Source organism: Pteropus medius, unplaced genomic scaffold (genome assembly GCF_902729225.1).
Source record: "Pteropus medius unplaced genomic scaffold, Ma_sr-lr_union100, whole genome shotgun sequence".
Taxonomy (NCBI): domain Eukaryota; kingdom Metazoa; phylum Chordata; class Mammalia; order Chiroptera; family Pteropodidae; genus Pteropus; species Pteropus medius.
The window spans coordinates 10,841,011-10,865,522 of record NW_024342474.1 but is presented as its reverse complement, the minus strand read 5'-3'; the positions used below and the strand labels follow the sequence as shown (position 1 = coordinate 10,865,522).

At 39.5% G+C, this 24,512-nt stretch overlaps 1 protein-coding gene across 2 annotated transcripts in view; it reads left to right on the top strand.

Moving 5' to 3' along the window:
- Positions 1 to 24,512, top strand: part of PTPRB (protein tyrosine phosphatase receptor type B) — a 102,634-nt gene that overhangs the window by 61,972 nt on the left and 16,150 nt on the right. For both annotated transcript variants that reach the window (XM_039866015.1, XM_039866016.1), the window contains 7 exons: positions 1,708 to 1,971; positions 3,574 to 3,837; positions 4,566 to 4,847; positions 8,839 to 9,117; positions 9,631 to 9,780; positions 11,933 to 12,176; positions 19,019 to 19,125. In XM_039866015.1, coding sequence (XP_039721949.1) covers positions 1,708 to 1,971; positions 3,574 to 3,837; positions 4,566 to 4,847; positions 8,839 to 9,117; positions 9,631 to 9,780; positions 11,933 to 12,176; positions 19,019 to 19,125 — 1,590 coding nt within the window. The remainder of the gene's footprint in view (positions 1 to 1,707; positions 1,972 to 3,573; positions 3,838 to 4,565; positions 4,848 to 8,838; positions 9,118 to 9,630; positions 9,781 to 11,932; positions 12,177 to 19,018; positions 19,126 to 24,512) is intronic.

The window sequence follows — 24,512 nt, the reverse complement described above, 5'->3', positions numbered from 1 at the left end:
GCACGGCAAGGCGAAGATCCTGAGATGGGAACAGCAAGGTGAAGATCCTGAGATGCGAAGATCCTCTGTTTGGAGGAAAAAGAGGTCAAAATAGCCAGAGCAGAGTGAGTGAGAACAAAGTTGGGGGATGTGGTCAGAAAGGTAATGGGGATATGAGACAATTACAGTTGAAGAAATGATGAGGGCCAAAAGTTAAACTAACGCAGAGGCCCTCATGAAGAACAGCAGATATGGTCAAGAAATACTTGCACATTACATAAGATGACACTTGGTGGCTGAGTGGAGTATAGGAAGAGGAACAGAAGGTTCCAGAGTTTCTTCTACCTGGGGTGTCTAGTAGAAGATAAGCCATTAATTGAGATACAAAAAGCAGGAGGAGAGAGTTTCAAGGAGAAATATACAGGGTTCAGTTCTGGACTGAGTTTGAGATGTCTGAATGACTTTCAGAGAGAGGTGATCATAGGTAATGGAAAATATGGGCCCAAGTTCAGAAAGATAAACTGAAGATAAAGATTTGGACAAAAATTCTACTTGACTTCATATCTTAGTCTGTTCAGGTCACTATAAGAAAAATACCACAATCTGGGTGGCTTAAACAACAAACATTTATTTCTCACAATTATGGAGGCTGGAAGTCTTAGATAAGGCACCAGCAGATTTGGTATCTGGTGAGAGACTGCTTTCTGATTCATAAACAGCACCTTCTCTCAGTCTTCGTGTGGCTGAAGGAGAGAGCTCATTGGGGCCTCTCTTTAGGGCACTAACGCTGTTCACGAGGGCTCAAGCCTCGTGGCCTAATCACCTCCCAGTGGCTCTAACTCCTAGTACGATCAACTCGGGTATTAGGTTTCAACATATGAATTTAGGGGGATGCAAACATTCAGATCACAGTAATTCATAAAGCATTAGGGGATATGAAGGGCACAAAAGATGGAACCATGGAAAATACCAACTTTTGAAGGCCTGGCATTAGGAGAGGAAGAAATCAAAAGAGCCTGAGAAAGTATTTGGAGTAGAGAGAAGAGAATCAAGGAGAGATGGAGACAGATGTCCTGTTCTATTTCCACCAGCATCTTAATAGTTCTGCAAAAACAGGCAGCATCTGTGCCAACAGTTCTGAAGCAGGTCATTTCTGTTGGCACTTGACCACCTTGCCAACAGGTAGCTCTAAAGTCCAAAGGGGTTGCAAAATCCTAATGAAAACTTTTAAAAACATAAGAGTTTTGGCTTTTCCTCTTGCTTCTCTTTCTCATATCCCTGAATCTAATTTCCCCTTTCTATCTGCTTTTCCCTTTCTTTCCCACCCGTTTTCTTCTCCTCACAGCCCTTCCTACAGATGGCCATTACTTAGCTCTCAGATGGCATTCAGAGCTAGTTTTTTGATCTCTGATATAGCTCTTAGAATTAGAAAAACACATTTAGTTACACAGGTCAGATTAACATTTATTCTGTACCCAAAAAGGGTCTTTGAAGATACTTTTCCATTACTAGTTTTCTTTGTTCTCTTTGTGGTTTTGTTTCAGCATCGATAATTCACAATATTCAGATTTCGTTGCTTTGGGGTCCCCATGAAGTCAATATTTTTTAAAGGTAGAGACCATGTGTTTTGAGGTGCTGTTTGAATGAGTCCATCCAGGCATCAGTGCTGGGCTTTGTCAGGAACGTGCCAAAATTCAGTCTCACTCTCTTGTTCCTCGACCTTTCCAGTCCCAGCAGCTGTCACCAATCTGAGGATCACGGAGAACTCTACCAGACACCTGTCCTTCAGCTGGACCACCTCAGAGGGAGAGCTCAACTGGTACCACATTTTTCTGTACAACCCAGATCGAACTCTTCAGGACAGAGCTCAAGTTGACCCTCAAGTTCAGAGATTTTCTTTCCAGAACTTGCTACAAGGCCGAATGTACAAAATGGTGATTGTAACTCACAGTGGGGAGCTGTCTAACGAGTCTTTCATATTCGGTAGAACAGGTAAGACCCGGACCCAAGCAGTAATGAATTGCAAAGAAATTGTCACAGTAGACACTGGCTTTTCCTTGATTTGTACTTAGTTTCCTGTTCTATCCAGGATCGAGCTTTATATGAAATCTGTAACTTTCAGGCTTTTTGACCCTAAATCAGACCTTTGATTATATATCAGAATAGTTTTTGCACTGGCTTCTGCACTGTTGCCTCTACTTGTTTATCTCATGGGGTTTGGTGTTAAAAAAAAAAAAATTATCTGGCTCCTCTACTTGCAAGAGGGTTGTAACCCATCATGGCTCAATTCAAGCTGTGCCCTTCATCTTTCTACAAGGAATAGACAGAGTAGAGGGCAGGTCAGAGAAGGACAACTACAAAGGGGACCAATGAACAAAGATTGCTGTGAATCAAAACCACGGCACTTGATGAAATGAACGCTGAGAGTTCCAGAAAAATGAGAGAGAAACATCTCTCTAGGCTGCAAATAAGAAACTGCATCTACTCTTCTTCCATAGCTTGAGTCCATTAGCTCATTTTATTATTCCATTTGTTTTCTCATTTGACAACAGTTTTTGAGTGCACTTGTGTCCCAGGCACTGGGCTCACGGCAGGAATCTGACAGTGAACAAGAAAGACGAAGCCCTGACCTAGCAGAGCTCTATGTTTGTGGAGAGAGGGGAGGGGGAGAGACAGCAGGTTTTAAAGGGAGATGGTTTTGGAATACCTTAAATTCTATGAAGGAAATTAACAGTACTTTCTGTCAGAGAGCGACTTGGCAGGACAAGAAACGACTTTAGACAGAGAAGGAGTTTCTGCTGACACCTCAAGGTGAGGGGTGCCATGTGAAGAGCACATTCCAGGCATCCAGCAGAAGTCCTCAGTTTGTCTTGAAAGGAAAGAAAAAGAGCAGCAGATAAACCTAGACCATGAATAGACTTGCCTAGACATTACCATTTCCAGGGCAGTCTGCACTCTGCATATCTTTCCTTATCTTCTCATTAACATTTATGGTTCCTCCAAAAAGAGACAACAATCTTCACTCTCCAAAGAGTGATGATGCTTAAATATCTGTGGAACAGGAGCTAGCATAACTAATTTATAAAGTAACAGAAGTGACTGCTAATAAAGATTTGGGTAAGAAAGAGCATGTGAGAACTGAAAACCTAAAAGTGGATGGAGAGACAGTAAAGAGACCCAGAAAAGGAAGGTATGGGATAGTGGCCACGAGCGAGATGGGTCCAACTAGAAGGGGCTGGAACCTTTTATAAACACTTTTGGGACTTTTTATAAGCTAAGGTATAAACTATCTGACCAGTTTTAATTAATCATTTCTGAAGGTTTTATTTTATATGTTCATCAGAGTACATGTGGCAGGCACATGTACATGTACATGTATACAGACATAACCACCTGTGATTTGTTTTATTTTAATTTGTACCACATCTTTAGACCACGTGCCCCTATACTTAAGTGACCTGAAATATAGGCAAGATCCGACTCTGCAATAGGAACTGCTCATCCATGTGCCCAGTATAGCTCATATTTTCACATGTGGGCCAAAATGCCTCTGCTCTTGTTTTGTTTTCAGTAAAGTTTTTCCCTCCGTTTAAGTCCCAGCCGCGGTGAGTAACCTCAAGGGATCAAATCGGAACACGACAGACAGTCTCTGGTTCAGCTGGAGTCCAGCCCCTGGGGACTTCGACTTTTATGAGCTGATTCTCTATAACTTCAATGGCACAAAGAAGGAAAACTGGAAAGACAAGGACCTGACAGAGTGGCGTTTTCATGGCCTTGTTCCTGGAAGGAAGTACATGCTGTGTGTGGTAACTCACAGTGGAGATCTGAGCAACAGGGTCACAGGGGAGAGCAGAACAGGTAAGAGGCCCAGTTGCCAATGGCCAAGTATTGGTGGGAAGCGGCTTCCAAAAACATGTTTTAATTATGGTTTTAATAAGGAGAAATAAAAATCAATAACACTGTGCCATGACCTACCCCCTGAACTTGGAAAGGCACTGTGGTACAGTGGATAAGAAAAACAGACTTTGATTAAAAGGATCTAGGTCCCTAACTTAGCTCTGCCACTTACTTAAGTGAAGATGAGCAGGTCCTTGAGCATCGCCAAGCCTCAGTTTTCTTATCGGTAAAATGGAGATAATCATATACATCATCATTGTGTTGCTATTAGCAGTGCTTCCTAAATTTTTTTTCTTATTTCTTGGGCACATGCAGATAACAATATATCTGTGCACCACCCTGAGGTCAATGAACAAGGCCATCTGCAATTGGACATAGTCTGTGGGCTCCAGCCCTCACATCCCCAAATCTGATGGATGTAACCCATTTGCACACTTGTAACCCATTCGGGGCACACTCATGCTCCACAGCACCCTGGTAAGGAAGCTCTGGTTATGAAGATTAAAGAAAATATACATAAAACACTCGAGGACATTGCCTTATATGTAGTAAACACTATAAATCGAAGCTCCTATTATCATATTATCTCTTCCTACAAAGTACATTAAAAGTGTGCCTGATGTTGCTCGGCTCTCTTATTTGTATATGTTATGGCATAGAAGTGATTTTTTACTTTCTCCTACATACAGCCCCAAGTCCTCCCAGCCTTATGTCATTTGCTGATGTTGCAAACACATCCTTGGCCATCACCTGGAAGGGACCACCAGACTGGACAGACTACGATGACTTTGAGCTGCAGTGGTTACCCAGAGATGCAATCACGGTCTTCAACCCTTACAGCAACAGAAAATCAGAAGGACGCATCGTGTATGGTCTTCGTCCAGGGAGATCCTATCAATTCAGTGTCAAAACTGTCAGCGGTGATTCCTGGAAAACCTACAGCAGACCAATTTTTGGATCTGTGAGAACAAGTATGACATGTTTTGCTACTTTCGGTTTTCAGATGGAGCGAGGAGGATGTGTTGTAATGTCTTACTATGATGGGGCGTAGTTTAAATCTATATTTTACTGGGGATTGGTTGGATAAAATTCAGGCAGAACTGTATATAGGTCTGTTCATTCAACACTAACAACGTGAATAGTAAAGAAATAATCTCTGCCCTCATGCAGCTTACAATTGAGTGGGAGCTACTATCATTAAAACAATTACATTAAAATAATTTGGGGTGTGATGAAGGAAATATTTGGCACAATAGAACCCATGTCAGAGGCATCTGACCCAATGCGAGGCAGCTTCCTGGAAGAAGAAACATTGAAATCAAAACCTAAGGAAAGAGTAGATTCACCAAGTGGAGAATATTACAGATAGAGAAAGTAAAATATTCTAAGACCACACAGGGGAGAGGAGCAGAAAGGAGTTTAGTTGGCCAGAGCATAAAAAGCGCAGATTAGGAAAATTAAGTCATAAAATGTCTTGTGAGCCATAGTAACAACTTTGAACTTTATCTTCAATCAATTGGAGCCACTGAAGGATTTTTGGCTGAGATATCATAATCAGATCTTCACTTTAGAAAGTCACTCTGGGAACAGTGTAGTGAATAAATTGAAAGGGGGCAAGCCAGAAGCAGAGGGATCAGTTTGGGCATGTTGCTGTAAATCCTAAAGATAAAAAATATTTCAACAACAAAGTATATGTCAGTTTATTCCCAAAGGCATTTGGGAATTGATGCAATAAACCTTAAAGAAACAAAGGTTTTCAGTATAAGAACCTCAATCCAAATATTTATTTTTCAGTAATACCTAGTAAATGTAGCTTCTAGGATCAGATCAGATCAGATAGTTAGTGGTTATTGATAAAATATGTAGTTGAAAATTAGAAATTTAAGCAAGTAGTTGTTTTGTTTATTTAATAAATAATGCTGTAAAAATTGTAACTTGTGCTCCGTATGGTGCCCAAAGAGCAGTTTGGGATCAAATAGTTGTGTGTCAAGAGCTCAGAGCAGGTTTTCGGTTTCTTATTGTGGGCTGTGTAATTGACTCACAGGTGCATAGTTTGATAGCTCAGTAGAGGCTGGGCAGGTCATATTACATCTGGAGTATTGTATTCAGTTCTTGATGCTAGGATTTAAAAGAGGCATTTACCAAAGGGGGCGTGCCGAAGAGAAAAGCAACCAGCATGCAGAGGGACTTGGTGCTGAACTTTATGAGGAATGGCTGATGGAACTTTAAAGATTGCATTAGTTAGGGTTGGGTTTGGCTGTGGGTAACAGAAAACCCGAAATAAGAGGATTAAACAAAACAGAAGTGTTTAATTCTCATGTAAAACGATTCCACTACCCAATTACAAATACGTTGCAGCCGTGATGCATAACTTGCAGTTCTAGATCATCCATCCACCTTCTCACTGCTTCCCGCCCTACCCTTGGTGCCTGGGTTCGTGGTTTTCTCTGCTTAAAATGCCCTTTCCCAATATCTTGGTGAGGTGTCATCTCTGCCAGAAAGCCTTTGCTAGCTCACGCCCACCACTAATGCCAGCGGCAGAAAGTTGTCTGTCATGCCACACAGCATCTTTCCCCTTTTCTCCTGGTACATTCTCCTTTCTACCTTGTCTTATGGCTATTTTGGACTCCTTTTCCTTCTAGAGGTTAGGGCAAATGTCACCTCTTACTGTTGATGGTCCCTAGGAAAGTGCTTTGTAGGGGACTCATTTCTTAGTGAATAGGGACAGAACCTGAGTCTTGGAAGACAGATGAGATTTAGAGGAGAGAGAGATGGCACTGAGGGAAGAGGTTGAAGCAAGTTTCTATATAATTCTTTGCATGAATTATTATAACTATCGTTTAGGCCGGATGGTTTAAAAGACTTTCTCTAAGGCTGAAAGAGAAGATGATCTCAGCTGTGACTTGGTTTGAAGGGAGTTCAAAAGATTAACAAGTAGTTAATGTTTGAAAAGACACAAATATTGCTTGCCTCAAAGGTGAATTCTTCCCTTATCCTGAAAAATCTTTGGGTTGATTTTTTTTTTTCTAAATCATCTTTATCCAGCCCATGTGACTTAGCTGACATTTGTAGACCTTGACATGAAACAGGAATTCATTCAGTGGTACACAGATGCTGAGCGTTTCAAAGTTGTGGTGTTGAGGACAAGGACTCTTCTGACAGAGCATGTGTCAGGGGAAGGTAGGTTGGGTTCCAGATCAGAGCAACACGTACTATTCTGGGAGGGACAACTAGATCTACACATAGTTCCCAGAAGAACACCTATGTAGTGGTTTCTTCCTGAGCTGAAGGAATGACCTATTCCGCAAGCAGGGCTGGTGTCATTGACTATGCAGGCACACAGGGCCCCATGCTTAGAGGGGCCCCACACTTTGTTTAATTCTCTGCTAGCACCATCTTAAATTCTTAATAGTATTTTGAACAAGGTGCATCATGTTTCACTTGGCAGAGGGTCCTTAAAATTATGTAACCAGTCCTATCTATAAGGTTTATGAATGAAAGTACGATTCTAATTTAGGGAGGTGGTGGAGGTGGAGAAAAGGGGAAAGGATGAAATTTGTAACTGGGACCATGGAATGGTTTTTCCTGTTTGGTGCTCTTAAGATTAAGCATAGCTGTTTTTCACTTTATTTTTTCAGTCCCTCTCCATATTATATACTGTTTTTGCGAACCTTTTTGATGAGCTGACATCATTGATTATTACTGTCTGAGAATTGTTACTATATTTTGTGCTATGGTCAATAGAACAAAGGGCAGTCTTCTAAATTTTAACCGTTATAAGTCTTTGACTCCCGGAACAAAATAAGGTGGTCTAGACATAGGTTTTCAAATTCTATTCCAGAGCCTGAAGGCTCTGTGGAAATTTTTGAGAAAACGGGGCAAGACCAGGGAGGTCTTTGGGAGCTCACTCACCCTAGCACCCCTGACCCTAACACACACTTAAAACATAGACCAGAACCTCTGATTTTACATGTTGGGAAACCGAGAACTTTCATTTTTTAAATAGCTCAGCTGCTAAAATTAAAATTAAAAAATTACTTATCTAAGTCATATAGTTTAGCTTCAGAAATACATATATAATTAAAGATGGTGGGCAACCTACAGGGTTTGGTTATTAATCTGCACAGTCACATAAGTGCTTTTCTTTCAGACCGAATCTTTTACTCATTGTTGTGTCAATTACAACAAATAAGATCAACTACAATTCCTTGAGTCCTTTTTGGGTCAGGCACTCTGTCAGGCAGAAGAAACTGAACAACCATAAGCATAGGGGCATGGAACAGCATGGAGTATGTGGGGGACCACAAGCATTTTCAGAGCCATGGCATGTGAGCAGGGAGCAGCAGGCAAAAATAAAAGGGGGACAGAAGCCAGAGCCTAGAGGGTAACAGGTCAGCAATGCTGATTCTTGATTTCCTCATCATAAGAGCTAGAATTTATTGAGCGATTACTATACTATTCACTGTTCTAGGTTGCTGTGCATGTTTCTACTCATTGAATCATCACAATAACCAAATGAGTATCATTTATCTTAATTTCTCCACTTTACAAATGGGGCAGGGATTTGTTAAGTAAGTTGCCCAACAGCACATGTGTGGTAAACAGAATTTGAATTCAAGCAGGACAACCTGCACTTTTGACCTCTAATCTACTCCGTTCCACCTTCTATCTGACTTCTGCCACTTGATTTTAGTGCCCACGTGTGCATTTGTATTTCACACTGGCACCTGGTGATTTTCTAAAGGGAAAGCATTTTGGCTCTTTATGTTTCTCAAAGTGGGGGCTGGCAGGCAGAAATGCCTTTGGAGATCTATGAGAATTTTTTCCTTAAAAAATAATCCAAATAAAGTTTGGTAATTATTTATTTAGCGCTCCAAGCTAGTTGTACCTAAAAGAGCACAACACATAATAATAATAATGTGTCTCGCAGAGTTGTGAAAAGTGTCCCTTTCTCTCCTTTAGAGCCAGACAAGATACAAAACCTGCATTGCCGGCCTCAGAACTCCACGGCCATTGCCTGTTCTTGGATCCCTCCTGATTCTGACTTTGATGGGTACAGCATCGAATGCCGGAAAATGGATACTCAAGAAGTTGAGTTTTCCAGAAAGTTGGAGAAAGAAAAATCTCTGCTCAATATTATGATGCTAGTGCCCCATAAGAGATATCTGGTGTCCATCAAAGTGCAGTCGGCTGGTATGACCAGTGAGGTGGTTGAAGACAGCACTATCACAATGATAGACCGTAAGTGTCCCTGGGAGAGCGCACTGAGCACGCGCTGTTCTCTCTCGCATCTGCCACCCCATTCGCTTGTATACAGTTCACTTCCGCATTAGCGCATCTTGTCATCACTCAGAGAAGAGGCCCTAAAAGGCCCTAGGAAATGAAAACGTTTCTCTGTGTAAAGTATCCTGGCAGCAAACAAGTTAAATGATCTTAAAGTAAATGATCTTGAATTAGTTATTATTTAAATGTATCGCTTTGTCTGATATAGTTAGAGCTATAATGGAACTTTTAAGCAATTTGATGCTACACCTTCAGGAAACCCTGCTGAGGAGCTGCCTCTTCCATTATGTTTAATGTGCCACTGGCAAATCACTTCCTCCACCTGCTTCCCTTCAGGAGAGGAGGTTTTCTTGATTATAAGCTTTAAACACACACACACGCTGATGTGAGTGGAACCATCATTTCGCTGAGTGTTTATATGTAAAAGCAGAGTTGTGACCCTTCATGGTTCCTTCCTCTCCTTTATTCCAGGCCCTCCTCCTCCACCTCCATATATTCGTGTGAATAAAAAGGACGTGCTAATTAGCAAATCTTCCATCAACTTTACTTTCAACTGCAGCTGGTTCAGCGACACCAATGGAGCTGTGAAATACTTCACAGTGGTAGTAAGAGAGGCTGATGGTAAGTGATCATGAATTCACTCTACTAAGACACGGGATTGCTTTCTCAAAGGTCTCTGTGGGGGTCCCTTCTGTGACAAGTTTTTAAGGGTAGAAAACATTTTTTATATCATTCGCTCTACATCTGTTATATACAAGGAGATGTAACACACCAAAAAAAACAAAAAACAAAAAAAATTGTTCAAAGGCTCTTTCAGCAGTAAAACCTATTATCTTCTGGGTTTAATTATTAAATGAGTGAATAATAATAATAGCAACCACAACAACGATAACAATACTATCATCTATTGAGCCCATACTATGTGCCAGGCACTGCTGGAAGTGCATTGTGTGTATAGACTCATTCATTCGTCTTCGCTCCTCATTCAGTCCTATTTACTACTCTTGGTCTGCTACGAAGCAGCAGTATGCTTCAGCTGTCTTTTTCCTTCCCTGTTTCAAATACCTCAACCAACACGCACCCACCAATTCAAAAAATTATTTAAAATCTTGAAAGAGGGAAAAGATGATTATGAAAAGCATCCCTCCTTTCTCTACTGAATTTTCAATAGTATGTTTCATTCTCTAGTTTACTAATTATTTAATATCTACCTAATTCCTATGGACCAGGCAAATACTAGGTAACACTTATGACAACATTCCACACAACCACTGAAGATGACCTTTAGAGTTTATTATATGTATCAGCATTTGTCAACCACCTGCAGGAGTCTTGCATTTGGGCAGCACACATGTCCATAAATGTATTTGCCACTGAGATCTTGTGTGTCATTTCTCCAAAATAGATGTTTGTGTCTGCAATGGCATTAATATATTTCACATATCTTCTAGTTTTCAAAATTGTTTAAGGTGCTGCACATGAGTTTTTAAGCATCCTTGACTATTTTAACCCATTTGTGAGCGGTGGAAACTTTAAACCTGAAAAATGCTGGAGCCAAATAGTATTTTAGTCTCACTGGGTCTATGTGCTTTTACATTTTATTTAATTGTACTAAAGTGGGGCATGAATAATTAATTAAATGATTTCATGGGTCAGTGGTGCATCTCGGATTTCCTCACACCTCATGATTGGAGGTAAATTAATGAACTCTTGAGAGACCTTAGATTTAAGTAGGCTGCAGCGAAGATAATGTTTTACTACATGAATATAAGGCAGTGACCAAAAAGAAGTCACACCCCAGAAAGCAGCCTTGTGTTCTCCAGCCATGTGGATTTCAATTATTGATGTCCACAGAGATGGGCTGTGCTCCCCTGGTGGTCTGAGATAACAATCCATCTCACATAAATGTCATTTATAGCATATATGCTCATCCTGAAGGCTTTTTCCTTTTCAACTACTGCCAATGAGATAATATCTCCAAGATCTACTCATTTTGAGCAAATTTTATTAAACAAGAGTCTAAGATGTGATGAACCCCTACCATACTACTTCTTGAAGTTCATTGTAAATGGTATCCGATCTCCATAATATTTATCTTCCTAATGATGCTTTCCTCCAGCCAACAGCAAAACTGGTTTGCAGTGCCAAAACACACAACAGGCTGGGTGGACAGGGGAAGAGTTCTGGGAAGTGTTTTGCATGAGGGGCCAAATTCAAGCCAGTATTAACCTGTACTCAAGATAACAGAGCTGTACCCGGAGCAGATATCAGACTAGGCATGGCACATGGAGCGTGCTGGTGGAGCAACTGCTCTGGCCTTGGACTTGATTTCTCTTATCTTTTCCTTATTTCCCAGGTCATAGGGATTTCCTTATTAGCTCAGCTACAATGGTTATTGGCAAGGTGGAAAGCTTATTGAGTGGGTTGACTCACAATGGGGAGTGTTCGACTTTCTGAAATCAAATGACAACACGTTGTCATTTGATTTAATGAACTATCTTCTCACACACATTTTATTTCCTAGAAAAATGATATATATATGCGTGTGTGCGTAGGCATGTGTGTATACATATATAATTTTGCTTATGTACACTTTATTTATAATTTATTTTAAAATTATTTTCACTGGGAGGATTTCACAGCATCCCTTGAGATCACAGATTCTGCGATCTGCGGATGATCAGAGATAGTGGGTGAGGAGGCAGCCTTAGGAACCCAGATGGAATCATTGAAATCACAAGAAAATCCCTCACTGTAGGTTTTCTCCCTCCAGGCAGTGATGAGCTGAAGCCAGAACAACAGCACCCTCTGCCCTCCTACATGGAATATAGGCACAATGCCTCCATTCGAGTGTATCAGACCAATTATTTTGCCAGCAAATGTGCCGAAAGTCTTGACAGCAACTCCAAGAGTTTTAACATTAAGCTTGGAGCAGAGATGGAGAGCCTGGGTGGAAAATGTGATCCCAATGAGCAAAAATTCTGTGATGGACCGTTGAAGCCACGCACTGCCTACAGGTTAGATGTATTGCCATCATTTTGCTAGAGGGGACATAACATTACTAGACATTCAGCTGTCTGGTCATCTGATGCACATGAGCTCCTGTAGATTGATCACCTACGTTAAAAGCATGAGCTACATTTTACTGGGTAATTTATAAAAGTTGTGTTCCTGCCTCCATTCACAGGTAATGTGTAAAAAGGACCTTGAGCATTGTGCAAAAGCTCTAATTCATTATGTGAAGAAGCGAAGGTTCTTAATGGATTGTTCTTTCTCCTAAAACTTCTTTAGTAAAAGTCAAATCATTTCCCAGGTTAACGATTGTGAAAAAGTCCAAATAGAAAGATTGTGTTTAAGGAGACCCAAGAAGTATGAGGTTTTATCTTCCTTTTTTTTTTTTTTGATGAGGACTGAAATTACACTTATTTATTTACTTCTAAGGCATAAAAAGATGAAAGTGCTCTTAGGTCCAGACAAAACTAGTGACGGGAAAGTCCTCTGAATGACTGGGAGCACCCATTCCTCATCTTAAGATGGCGGACGAAAAGGAGCAATTGTTTGGTTTGGTCTCAGGAAGCACACAAGGAGGCCCTCCCAGCTGTAGGAATTGGCAGTGCCCTTGGTCTGCACTGTGGTCCCAAAAAGCAGGTATAAGCAGAAGGACATAGCATCTCAAACCAGGGTCCTCAAGAAAAAGAGAACCTATTCTGGTGTCTTAGATAGAAGGATACAGGTATCCAACCTTAGTACTTCTATGAAAGATGTACCTTGTTTGTTGTGTGTTCCCAGGGCTGGTATCCAGCCAGTGTGGCAGCTAATCAGGTTCTCTGTGGACCAGTGTCCATTCTTGTTGGTCGGTGCCTCGGTCTTATTGACTCTTATTACATATTTTGAGAATCACCCCCAAGTCACAGCAGAAACTTTTCTACCAGCTCCTAAAGGAGACAGTAACTAGACATCACACCTGAAAGCATTCTTAGCCCCTCCCTCATATCAACAAAGGCAGGCCAATTGTTTTCCTAAAACAGAGCGCTCACTCTATATAACTATCTCTGCCCAGGACTCACCACAAAATGATATTGCCACCCAATCCAAGGTTGGCACCTCTAGAGTAAACATACGCACACTTACTAATGATGTTTACTTCAAGAAGAGACCATATGAGTCTATGTGAAGGAGGTGAGATCTCGGACAGAACAAAGGAGAAACATAAGAGACCAGAACACTGGAATCCTTCAGTTAGTTCCTGTAAGAATCAAGAGATGCCTCAGCTCCTTAGTCACTTAGGCTCAAGGAAATTTGAGCAAAAGGCTCCCCAGGGCTATTTTCTCTTTGCGAATTGTAAAGCCTAGGCTGTTTTTGTTTGTTTGCTTGTTTTCTGTTTGAGAGAAAAGATGAGTCATCACTCTATTTCAGAGAGAGAGTGAGAGAGAGAGATATCAGGAAGCTATAGGCAGTTCATGTCTAATCCAGAGCCCGCCGGTTTTCTAGCACATTCTTTCCTGTCCATAACTACCACTAGGATCCTAGAGAGAGCCCCTTCATTTGAGTTCCAGCACTGCTGTTTTTTTAGCTGGTTGGACTTGTAAACAGCATTTCAGTTTTATAATCCTCACTTTTCTCATCTGCAAAACATTGCAGAGTTGTCCTGGGGAATAGATCAAACATTATCACGTCCCTTCTAGATTAAGGTCTTCCAGTGGTTTCTGTTCCCTTCTAGGAGCAAGTGAAGCTCCAGAGCAGAGCACACAAAGCCCTCACCTTCCCCCTTCTGCCTGCCTTGCCAGCTTTGCCTCCCACCATTTGCCCCAAGCACATCTTGCCCAGTTGCTACTGCTCACTCCTCGTAGTTCCCTTGAATGTGACATGGCTCACTTATACTTCTGAGGCTTTGCACTTTTTTTTTTTTTTTTTTTTACTCTATTTGGGATGCCTACCACTCCCTTGTCTGGCTGGTGAATTCCTTTGTACAGTTCAAAAGCCAGCTCAACCTTCAACTAGCCCCACGCTATCCCTGCCAACCCATAGCTGGGCAGTTGGGCTTTCAGCTCCATTTCTATAGCACCCTGTCTCTACATTTTTCTAATCCTCCATTTACTAGTGGCTTTTAACCCTTTATTGACTCACCTACCCTCTTCACTACGCCATGAGAGCTCACAGTCTAGTAGAGACAGAAAGAGGCTCTCATTAAATGTTAATGAACAAATAATGGAATGAGCCAAGATGCTCTGTGAAAAGTCACACATTCTTATTATAGGTTAATCAACTTATGCCATACATATTTGTTTTCTAGGACACAGCTTTCCCAGATTTCTCCAATACACACTTGGTTCAGTCCTGTGGAAAGCATGCCAGGCAGATGATGCTTGATAAGAGAGGCATAGCCTTTCAAAGCATGAGGGAGGGCCACATGCTAGGTGGCCTCCTGTGTGGTGGCTGCCGAACCCTGGCTCAGGGCAGTCAGCATTCTTCCTGTCTGAAGACAGTAATCACCACGGTGACCCTCAATGCTGTCAGGCATTTTTTTTTCCCAGGGAGAAGAGGTGGACAGGAAAGAACACGGAAAAAGAAAAATCAGGATTGAAAATAAATGGGAAATGCTAGATTTTGCTGCTTTGCAAGTTTATTATATCAACAAATAGAATGTATTCCCGTGCATTGTTGCATTCCATTCCTATTATCCGCTTGTATGATTAGCATTGTTCCATATAGGAGAGAAAGGGCAGGTCATGATGGGTGGGAGGCAGTCTGGAGGTTAGGAAAGTGCTGATTTGGTTTTCTTTCTATTCTAAGCAGAATAGCAATGTGACCACAAGTCAGCTTCTCTTGTCCTCGTTTTCCTCAAATAAAGGAAATTAAACCACACGATCTCTAACTGTGCTATAGAATTTTCTGATTCTAGACACATTTAACATTGAAATAATTACTATCAGATATCTATTCAGCGAAATCATCTTATTCATATTATTATAGTTATCATGCTGATAATATATGCAATACATATGCCTCCTCTGTGGGAAGCATTTGGCCTGGTGTTGCGAGGGATAGAAAGATCAGTAAGATGAAGCTTTCAAGGGGTTTATAATGTAGTGAGAGAAAGAAAACGTGTCTGTAAAACATAAGCAGAAATGTTGAAGAACGTAAGAGGGGCATAGGTAAATAGATTCTGTGAAGGTTTGAAAGCTTCTCAAAGGAGGTGTTATTTTAGCTAGGCATTAAAAAGTACAGAAGGATTTGAAAATATGGAGATAGAGACAAGAAGAGATTCAGATGGACGGAACAGAGAGAGTCAAAGTGCTGAGGTAGAAATACACAGAATTGTTTAGAGAAGAACAAATAGACTTGCTTCAAGTAGGGATGGGGGGCATGAAAAGAGATGGCAGGGAAGACAGGACCAAGAAGAGAGGATGGGACACGGTTCTGGATTCTGGATGAGTGCCTAGTGGCGGGCTAGTGAATGTGGTTGTGGTGTTCTTTTTTGGAAAGGATTCTAAGGGCAGAGTTCCTGGTGACCCAGTAATTTTAAGCCATTCCCATACTAGGTCATTGTCTCATTCCTGGGTTCCTGAAGGTTTTTATTCATCTGGATCCATTTCATACTTTGCATTTGCACCTAGGATGCATTTGCATCCTAGAATTTCAGAGCAGAATATATCAAGGTTGTTCTATCTAATGCTTTTATTTCACAGATGAGGAAGCTGAGGCATTAAGAACTTTAGGGACAATTCAACTTATCAGCAACAGCGAGAACTAGGCCTCAGGCCCTCTGCTTCCTAGCCTGGGCCCTTTTACCATCCCTCTAACAGAAGTTATTACTGTTAAACCAAAATTAAGCCAAGAGAAAATAAGAGAAAGAAATTTGAACTAGGAATCAGAAAATACAGTTTGGTTTTCTAGCACCAGCTTTCTCTATAATCTTGAATGAGACATGGACTCTCCAAACTTGAAGTTCTGAACTTCTAAAGTAATACAGTAAGCTTCCTTATATTAGAGAGGTTGGAGATGATCAACTAAAACCATGTTTGTAAAAGTTCTTCCACACTTATAAATCACTATACAAATATAAGAAACTCTTAGGTACAGTACACTAGCAACACGCTTCAACTCCTCACCTTCCCATTTAACATATGTTGACTGCTGGTCACCCTTTGGGGACATCTCATGGTAATTCAGTTAAGTCTGTTGTTCCTGATACAGCGTCCAACTTGGAAAGTGTCTTTTAGAGATGGAAATCGTAGATGTGGTTGATCGATGTCATCTTGTTCATTTTATAAGATTATGCTTAGACCCGGGCATGAGTTAGAAGGAGGGGACAGAGGGTCAGAACAATTTCCCTGGCCTGTTACTACTTGTGCAGTATTACAGGACATGCCCAGATACTTTGGGGTTCAACAAATCTAGATGTTTTTTCAAAGGAAAAAGTAGTCTTCCATTCACTTTCATGGGATGAAAATTAACACTAGGAAAAATTTTTTCCTTGTAAACCAAGTCTGATACTCTATCTGATAGTCTGAGAATCTCAAGATAGAAAGAACTGAAGAGATGTCTCAAGCCAATTTTTAACTTAGTGCAGCAATGCTGTCCTGCAGCTTCCCTGAAAGCTGGTTCAACGCCAGCCTCTGCTAAGGCCTCAGCGACCGAGCTCACGACCTATGCGGGTAGCTCAGACTCTGGATGTTACAAAGTGACTTTATGTTCCTAAACTCCGCCTCTCTGACTTCAGTCTACTGAGCTTCTCCCTTCAAGAAGAAAAATCGTGACATCTGTTTCCTCTTCTACATAGCAGCCTTCCTTAAATCTGAAATCAACTATCATGTCCTTCTGAGTCTTGTCTGCTATCAACCTGGTCAGTCACTTCAAATGATCTCTAATGCTTCCTAAAATATGTCCCTAGAAATTGAGACAGGCATTCAGACTGGACCCGACTCACCCAGAGAGCATGAATCTTTAGTCCAATGGTAGGGACAATAAATAGGCTTTCCATCCAGGCTGAGGTTACAGTTCTGTGTTTTAAGAGCTGCACCTTGCTCGCTTATTGAATTTAGGGCCAGCGGATCTCTACGCCCCATCCCACATGGGCACATGGACAGCCACCTCAGCAGCTCTCCTGTTTAGGTGACTGGAATAACTCCAACTGTCAGCTGGAGCGTTCTAAATCAATGTGTCACTGTCACTCTTAAATCCAGGATAGCCCAAGCAAAGCTCCTCTTTCTCCAGTCTAGCTCCCATTTCTACCAGTGATGCCATTTTTCTCCCAAATGACCTGAGCTCAAATCTTAGAACTGTTTTTGATTCCTCCCTTCTCCTCCACAGACCATGCCCTGTCTGGTCCCTCTTCTCTCCGTGCCTTTTACTCTTTTCTCTGTTCTCGGTGCCACTGGCCCAGGCCAGGGCCCTAGGTTCTTGGCCTGGACTATCACAGTAGTCTCTTAGTGGACGGCTCTGCTCCCCGCTGACCCTTTTCTGGCTCTTCCTCTTGATTTCAAACTGTTCCCCCACTTGGAGCCCTGTGCTCCATGCCCAAACACGTGTTTTCCTCCAAATTTCAGTAATTCTCATTTGCATTGTAGTATATGCTTCTTTTACTCTTTGCCTTATTTCTTTATGTTGGAAAACAATATAAAGAAAACAATAATAAGGAAAACTAGTTGCAAGAGTAGTGACCATGTATCTCACTATAACCTCAGCAAATGAATATAAATAAGGTAATTAATAAATTTGTATCATAATGACAAGGGAATTTAAAATATTTTTAGATAAAAGGCTCTTTAGAAAATAGTGCCGAAAAGATGGGGAGGTAGGTAATTTTGTTTGTAATGTAATGTTTGATGTAAAATTGTATTCGTGTATATATAATGTTATTTTAAAAAACAATAGCAACAATAATATTAATAATATTGATATCTGACCCATTCAACTGCTCTAATGGACACCTCAAGATTTAATTCCCAAGCCCCTTGACAGTCTCCTCCACAGTTTCCTTGATATTAGATGTGGAGTCATCCTTGATTCCACCCGTCCAGATTCCATACCCATCAGCAAATCTTTTAGCTCTTTCTTTGAAATATGCCACACTTGTCACTACCGACACTACTACATTCTGACCCAAGCTAGCATGCCCCACCTGGCCTATCACGTACCCTTCCAAGTAGTTTCTCTTCTACTGTTGCCCTTTCTGTCTATTCCCCATGCTGCAGCAGCCAGAGTGATCCTGGTAACACCCTCTTGTGGCTTTCTATGCCACTCAGAACAAAAACCAAAGCCCTCATCAAGACCTCAAGTGATGGTCTGGCCCCATCTGCAGCTCTGATCTCAACTTCTACCACTCTCTCACTCACTGACTGTGCTTCAGCCATGCTGGCCTCCTTGCATCCAGGCATGCTGCTGCCTGGAATGCGGGCCTGGCTCACCCCCTCTCTTTCCTCAGGTTTCTGTGAAAATGTCCTTTTGTCAAGGACACCCTTCATTAACCATGGTGAATAAAGCAGTCTACATGCCCTTTGCCCATTGCTTTTCATCTCCCTTATGCTGCTCTTTTCTTTTTTATGATATATATCACCATTTGGCATGTTATATTTGTGTATTTATTACCTGACTTTTTCTTGAGTAGCAGAGACTTTACTTTGTTCCTTGCAGTATCTCTAGTTCCTGGAACAGGGACTAGCAACAGTAGGGGCTCTATAGATATTGGACGAGTGAATGAATGAATGAACGAACAAACGAACCCAGGTCTGTCTGATTCTATAATTTGTATCCTACCCTGCATACCTATTGACAGGTGCCTGCCCTATTTCTCCTTGAACACATTTTTTAGTCAGCTCTACTAATTTGTACCTAAATAAATCTGTTTTCTTTTCAGAATCAGCATTCGGGCTTTTACACAGCTATTTGATGAGGATCTGAAGGAATTCACAAAGCCACTCTATTCAGACACATTTTTCTCTTTGCCCATCACCACTGAGTCAGGTAAGGCTAACTTTTCCATCTACACATTCTACAAACCACCAAGTCACCTACAAAAGCCTCTAGTGGTAATACCTGCTAACTTGGCTGATGGTGGAGGGAGGGTTTATTTTCACTTAGAATTTAATCTTTATGTGGTTATGAATTATGTGGATTAGAGGAATTGTACATCTTCTATAGGGGAATGGGTTGAAAGAGGATCAATCTAGAAAAGATAGAAGTATCAGATTTTTTTTCTACTGAAGATAAATATTTTTTAAATATTCAGTGAAAAACAGTCAAATCAAGAGCCTGAACAGGTCAGAATATAAGTAGATGCAAAAGGCTTTCCATCATAAGTGGGGATGTATATATGGATATACATAAAAACTAATAGAAAAAAATGAAGAAAAAAATTGCAAAGAATTAACAATGAATATCTCAAAGCAGTGGAATTATAGACGGTTTTTTTCCTTTCGCTTACCGTATGTTGTTTTTACATTATAAGAGATGTTAACTTAAAAGGCTTTACGTGAGAGCATTTGAGATCTTGCTCCCTGGCATATTGCATCAGTTTGACTCAAATAAACACTTATAAAAATTTTTTAAAAAGTCTTTACATAAGTTTATGAAAGAAATTTCTCTAGTGTGTTAAAGGGAAAGCCTGAGTAATAATAGCAGCTAATATTTACCAGTCATCTTCTCTGTGGACGTACAGTTTTAAGCATTATACATATAATAATTTATCCAATCCTCACTACAACCTTTTGAGGTAGATACTATTATCATCTCCATTTTATTTATCTATCTATCTATCTATCTATCTATCTATCTATCTATCTATCTATCTATCTATCTATTTATTTATTTTAAATTCAATTTTTAAAAATATTTATTGTTATTATTTATGCCTACAGCACCTGGTCTTCCTAGGTGGTCTCCCATCCAAGTACTAACCAAGCCCGACCCTGCTTTGCTTTCAAGATCAGACATTGGGCTTGTTCAAGATGTCATGGCCGTAGACCGTGAGCTGTGGCTCCACTGGGTCATGAACCTAGGACCTTCTGCGTGTAAAGCAGACATGCTAACCACTACACTATGGAACTACGTCCTCAATTTTTCAATTATAGTTAATATCCAACATTATTTTATATTAGTTTTAGGTGTACAGCACAGTGGTCAGACATCTATGTAACTTACGAAGTCATCGTAAGTTACACGATCAGTCTGGTACCCACCTGGCACCATACGTAGTTATCACGGTTTTATTGACTGTATTCCATATGCTACACTTTACATTCCCATGACTGTTTTCTAACTATCAATTTGTATTTCTTAATGCATTCACCTTTTCCACCAACCCTCCAAACTTTCTACTGGGCAACCATCAGTTTGTTTTCTCTATCTATGAGTCTGTTTCTGTCTTGTTTGTTTGTTTATTTTGTTCTTTAGATTCCACAATAAGTGAGATCATATGGTGTTTATCTTTCTCTGTCTGACTTACTTTGCTTAGCATAATACTCTCTAGGTTCATCCATATTGTTGCAAGTGGTAGGATTTTATTCTTTTTTATGGCCAGGTAATATTCCATTGTATATATGTACCATCTCTTCTTTATCCAGTAGTCTATTGATGGGCATTTAGGTTGCTTCCATATCTTGGCTATTGTAAGTAATGCTGCAGTGAACTTAGGGGTGCATGTATTTTTTCGAATTAGTGTTTTAGATTTTTTCAGATAAGTACCCAGAAGTAGAATTGCTGAGTCATAAGGTAGTTCTATTTTCAATTTTTTGAGAAACCTCCATACTGTTTTTTGTAGTGGCTGCACCAATGTGCAATCCCACCAACAGTGCACACAGATTCCCTTTCTTACATTTTTGCCAGCACTTGTTGTTTGTTGATTTGTTGATGATGGCCATTCTAACAGATATGAAGTAATATCTCATTATTATCTCATGTGGTTCTAACTTGCATTTCTCGGATGATTAGTGATATTGAGCATTGTTTTCATATATCCATTGGCCATCTGTATATCCTCTTTGAAGAAGTGCCTATCCAAGTCCTCTACACATTTTTTAATTAGACGTTTGTTTTTTAGTGTTGAGTTGTGTGAGTTCTTTATAAATTTTGGATATTAATCCCTTATCAGATGTATCACTGGCGAATATCTTCTCTCATTCAGTAGGTTGTCTTTTTGTTTTGTTGATGCTTTCCTTTGCTGTGCAAAACCTTTTTAGTTTGAAATAGTCCCATTTGTTTATTTTTTTTCTCTTGTCCAAGGATATATATCAGAAATAATATTACTAAGAGCAATATCAGAGAGTTTACTGCCTATGTTTACTTCCAGGAGTCTTATGAGTTGGGGTCTTACATTTAAGTCTTTAATTCATTCTGAGTTTATTCTTGTATATGATATAAGAAGGTAGTGAGTTTCATTTTTTTTTGCATGTTTATGTCCAATATTTCCAACACCATTTATTGAATAGACTATCTTTTACCTCGTTATATATATTCTTGCCTCCTTTGCCATAGATTAATGGACCATACAGGTGTGGATTTATTTCTGTCCTCTCTGTTCTGTTCCATTGATCTATGTGTCTGTTTTTACACCAGTACCAGGCTGTTTTGATTATTGTAGCCTTGTATAGTTTGATACCTCCAACTTTGTACTTCTTTCTCAACATGGCTTTGGCTATTTGGGGTCTTTTGTTGTTTCATATAAATTTTAAAATTATTTGTTCTAGTTTTATGAAAAATGCCATTGGTATTTTGATAGGGATTGCATTGAATCTATAGATTGCTTTGGGTAGTATGGACATTTTAACAATGTTAATTCTTCCTATCCATGAGCATGGTATATGCTTCCATTTATTTGTATCTTCTTCAGTTTCTTCCTTCAATGTCTTATAATTCTCTGAATACATGCTTTTTACCTCCTTGGTTAAATTTATTCCTAGGTATTTTTTTAAATGCAATTGTAAATGGGATTGTTTTCTTAATTTCTTTTTCTGATAGTTCATTATTGGTATATAAAAATGCAACCATTTTCTGAATATTAATTTTGTATCCTGCTACTTTACTAAATACATTTATTGATTCTAATAGTTTTTTTGATAAAATCCTTAAGGTTCTCTATATTACATCATATATTTTAAAGTTGAGAACCTGAGGTACTAAGAGTTTAAGTAACCCAGATTTCTTTGCAAATGTCCTCTCATCAAGAAGACTGTCATTGATCATACTGAATAAAGCCTAGTAGAGCTGGAAAAGATAATAGAGCTGGGATTCTGACACTTTCTGCCTGAATCCTTAACCTCTGCACTACACTGCCTTGGAATATTTCCATCAAGCTGAGAATAGCATTATTTTCAGCACATTGTTTCTTGAAACCATTATCTGTCCCAGCCTTTCCCTGTAGTGAGTGTTTCACAATGCTTGATCTCAGGAAGTTCTTCTTTATAGCTAAAACAATCTGTCATGCTGCATGACAAAAAAAATGACTCAGTCTCACAAACACTCCCATCTATTTATGCCAAATATAGGGATAATCTCTCACTTTTCAAACCAAAAAGAAATCAGAGCACAGTTAAGAGGATTTAGGCATATTTGCTTATAATTTAATGTTAAGTAAGGGCTTTATAAACACAATTTTTCCCCTTTGAAATATTGTTATACAACAAAAATTGTATATAATCCAGTAAAGGAAGATAGTAAAGATATATTTAAAATAGAATATTAACCACATTAAAGGAAAGATGGTTGTGCTGATTTGATGAGTCTTGAAAAGCAACGCTGAGTAAACAAATTCAGAGGCTTAAAATGAAACTTCAGAAATGGGCTACTCCACAGACCTAAATATAAGAGCCAAATATAAAATGTTTAAAAGAAAACATAGGAGTAAATCTTCGTAAGCTTGGATTAGGCAATGGTTTCTTAGATATGAAAAACAGATAAATGGGACTTAATCAAAATTTAAAAAGAGACCATGAAAAAAGTGAAAAGACAACTCACAAAATGGGGACTATCTGCCAATCATATATCTGATATTTGAGTATTCAGAATATCTAAAGAACTCTTACCTTGTAACTCAGCAACGTAAAGACAAATAATAAAGGATGTGAATAGACATTTCTCCAAAGAAGATAATACAGATGTCTAGTAAGCACATGAAAAAATGCTCAATATTATTAGTCATCAGGGAAATACAGATCAAAATGATAAGATACCACTTCACACCCACTGGGATGATTGTAATCAAAAAGACAATAACGAGTGTTAGCGAGGATATGGAGAAATTAGAACCCACATTCATTGCTTGTGAGAATGTAAAATGGTGTAGCTGCTTTGGAAAAACAGTTTTGCAGTTCCTCAAAATGTTAGACCTAGAGTTACCAACTTACCCAGCAATTCCACTCCTAAGTATATACCCAAGAGAAATGAAAACACATGCCCACACAAAAACTTGTAAATATGCTTATATCAGCATTATTCATAATAACCAAAATATAGGAATAACCCAAATATCTATCAATGGATGATTAGATAAACAAAATGTGATATAGCCATACAATGGAATCTTATTAGGCCATAAAAAAAGAATTAAATACTGATTAATGCTACAATATGGATGAACCTTGAAAACATTACGCTAAGTGAAAGAAGCCGATCACAGAAGACCACATATTTATGATTCACTTTATGCGAAATGTCTAGAACAGGCACATCTATAAAGACAGAAAATAGGTAGTGGTTTCCAGGGGCTAGGGAGAGAAAAGAATAGAGAATGATGGTTAAAGGGTGTGGGTTTCCTTGGTAGTGGATAATGAAAATATTATAAAATCAAATGTGATGATGTTCGTAAAACTGTGACTATACTAAAAATCATTGAATTATACTATTTAAACTGGTAAATTGTATGGTAAGTGAATTATACTTCAATAAAACTGTTTTAAAAGTGAGCTACTCTTACCTGTTTATAAACTCCTAGTGGCAGTATCATACCAGAAAATAAAAATTAGATTTTGTTAAAATAACTCAGATGTTCACTGGATTTGCCAAAGTCCCAGATGCTGTTACTTGTTTCATATAAATGAAATAGCATTTTTATTTTGGTAGCAAACTGCTGGCCTTTATCTCTCATGCGCCACACTTTACATAAGCACAAACAAGTTCAAAATTCCTTTAAAAGCTAAATACCATTAATTTCAAAAGTGGCCGACAGGATAGTAGCCAGCATTTCATCTTCTCAGCCTTGAACTTCCAGCTTTTAGATAGTACATGGCTCAGTGTGGGTATCGGTTAAATTCTTATGGAATGTTCGTAGGGAGGTAGGGCTTACGTAGCTCCCTTACTGGGTCTTTAACACTAATGTTCCCACCTGGGTTTGTTGTTTCCAATCTGGATTATTGTAG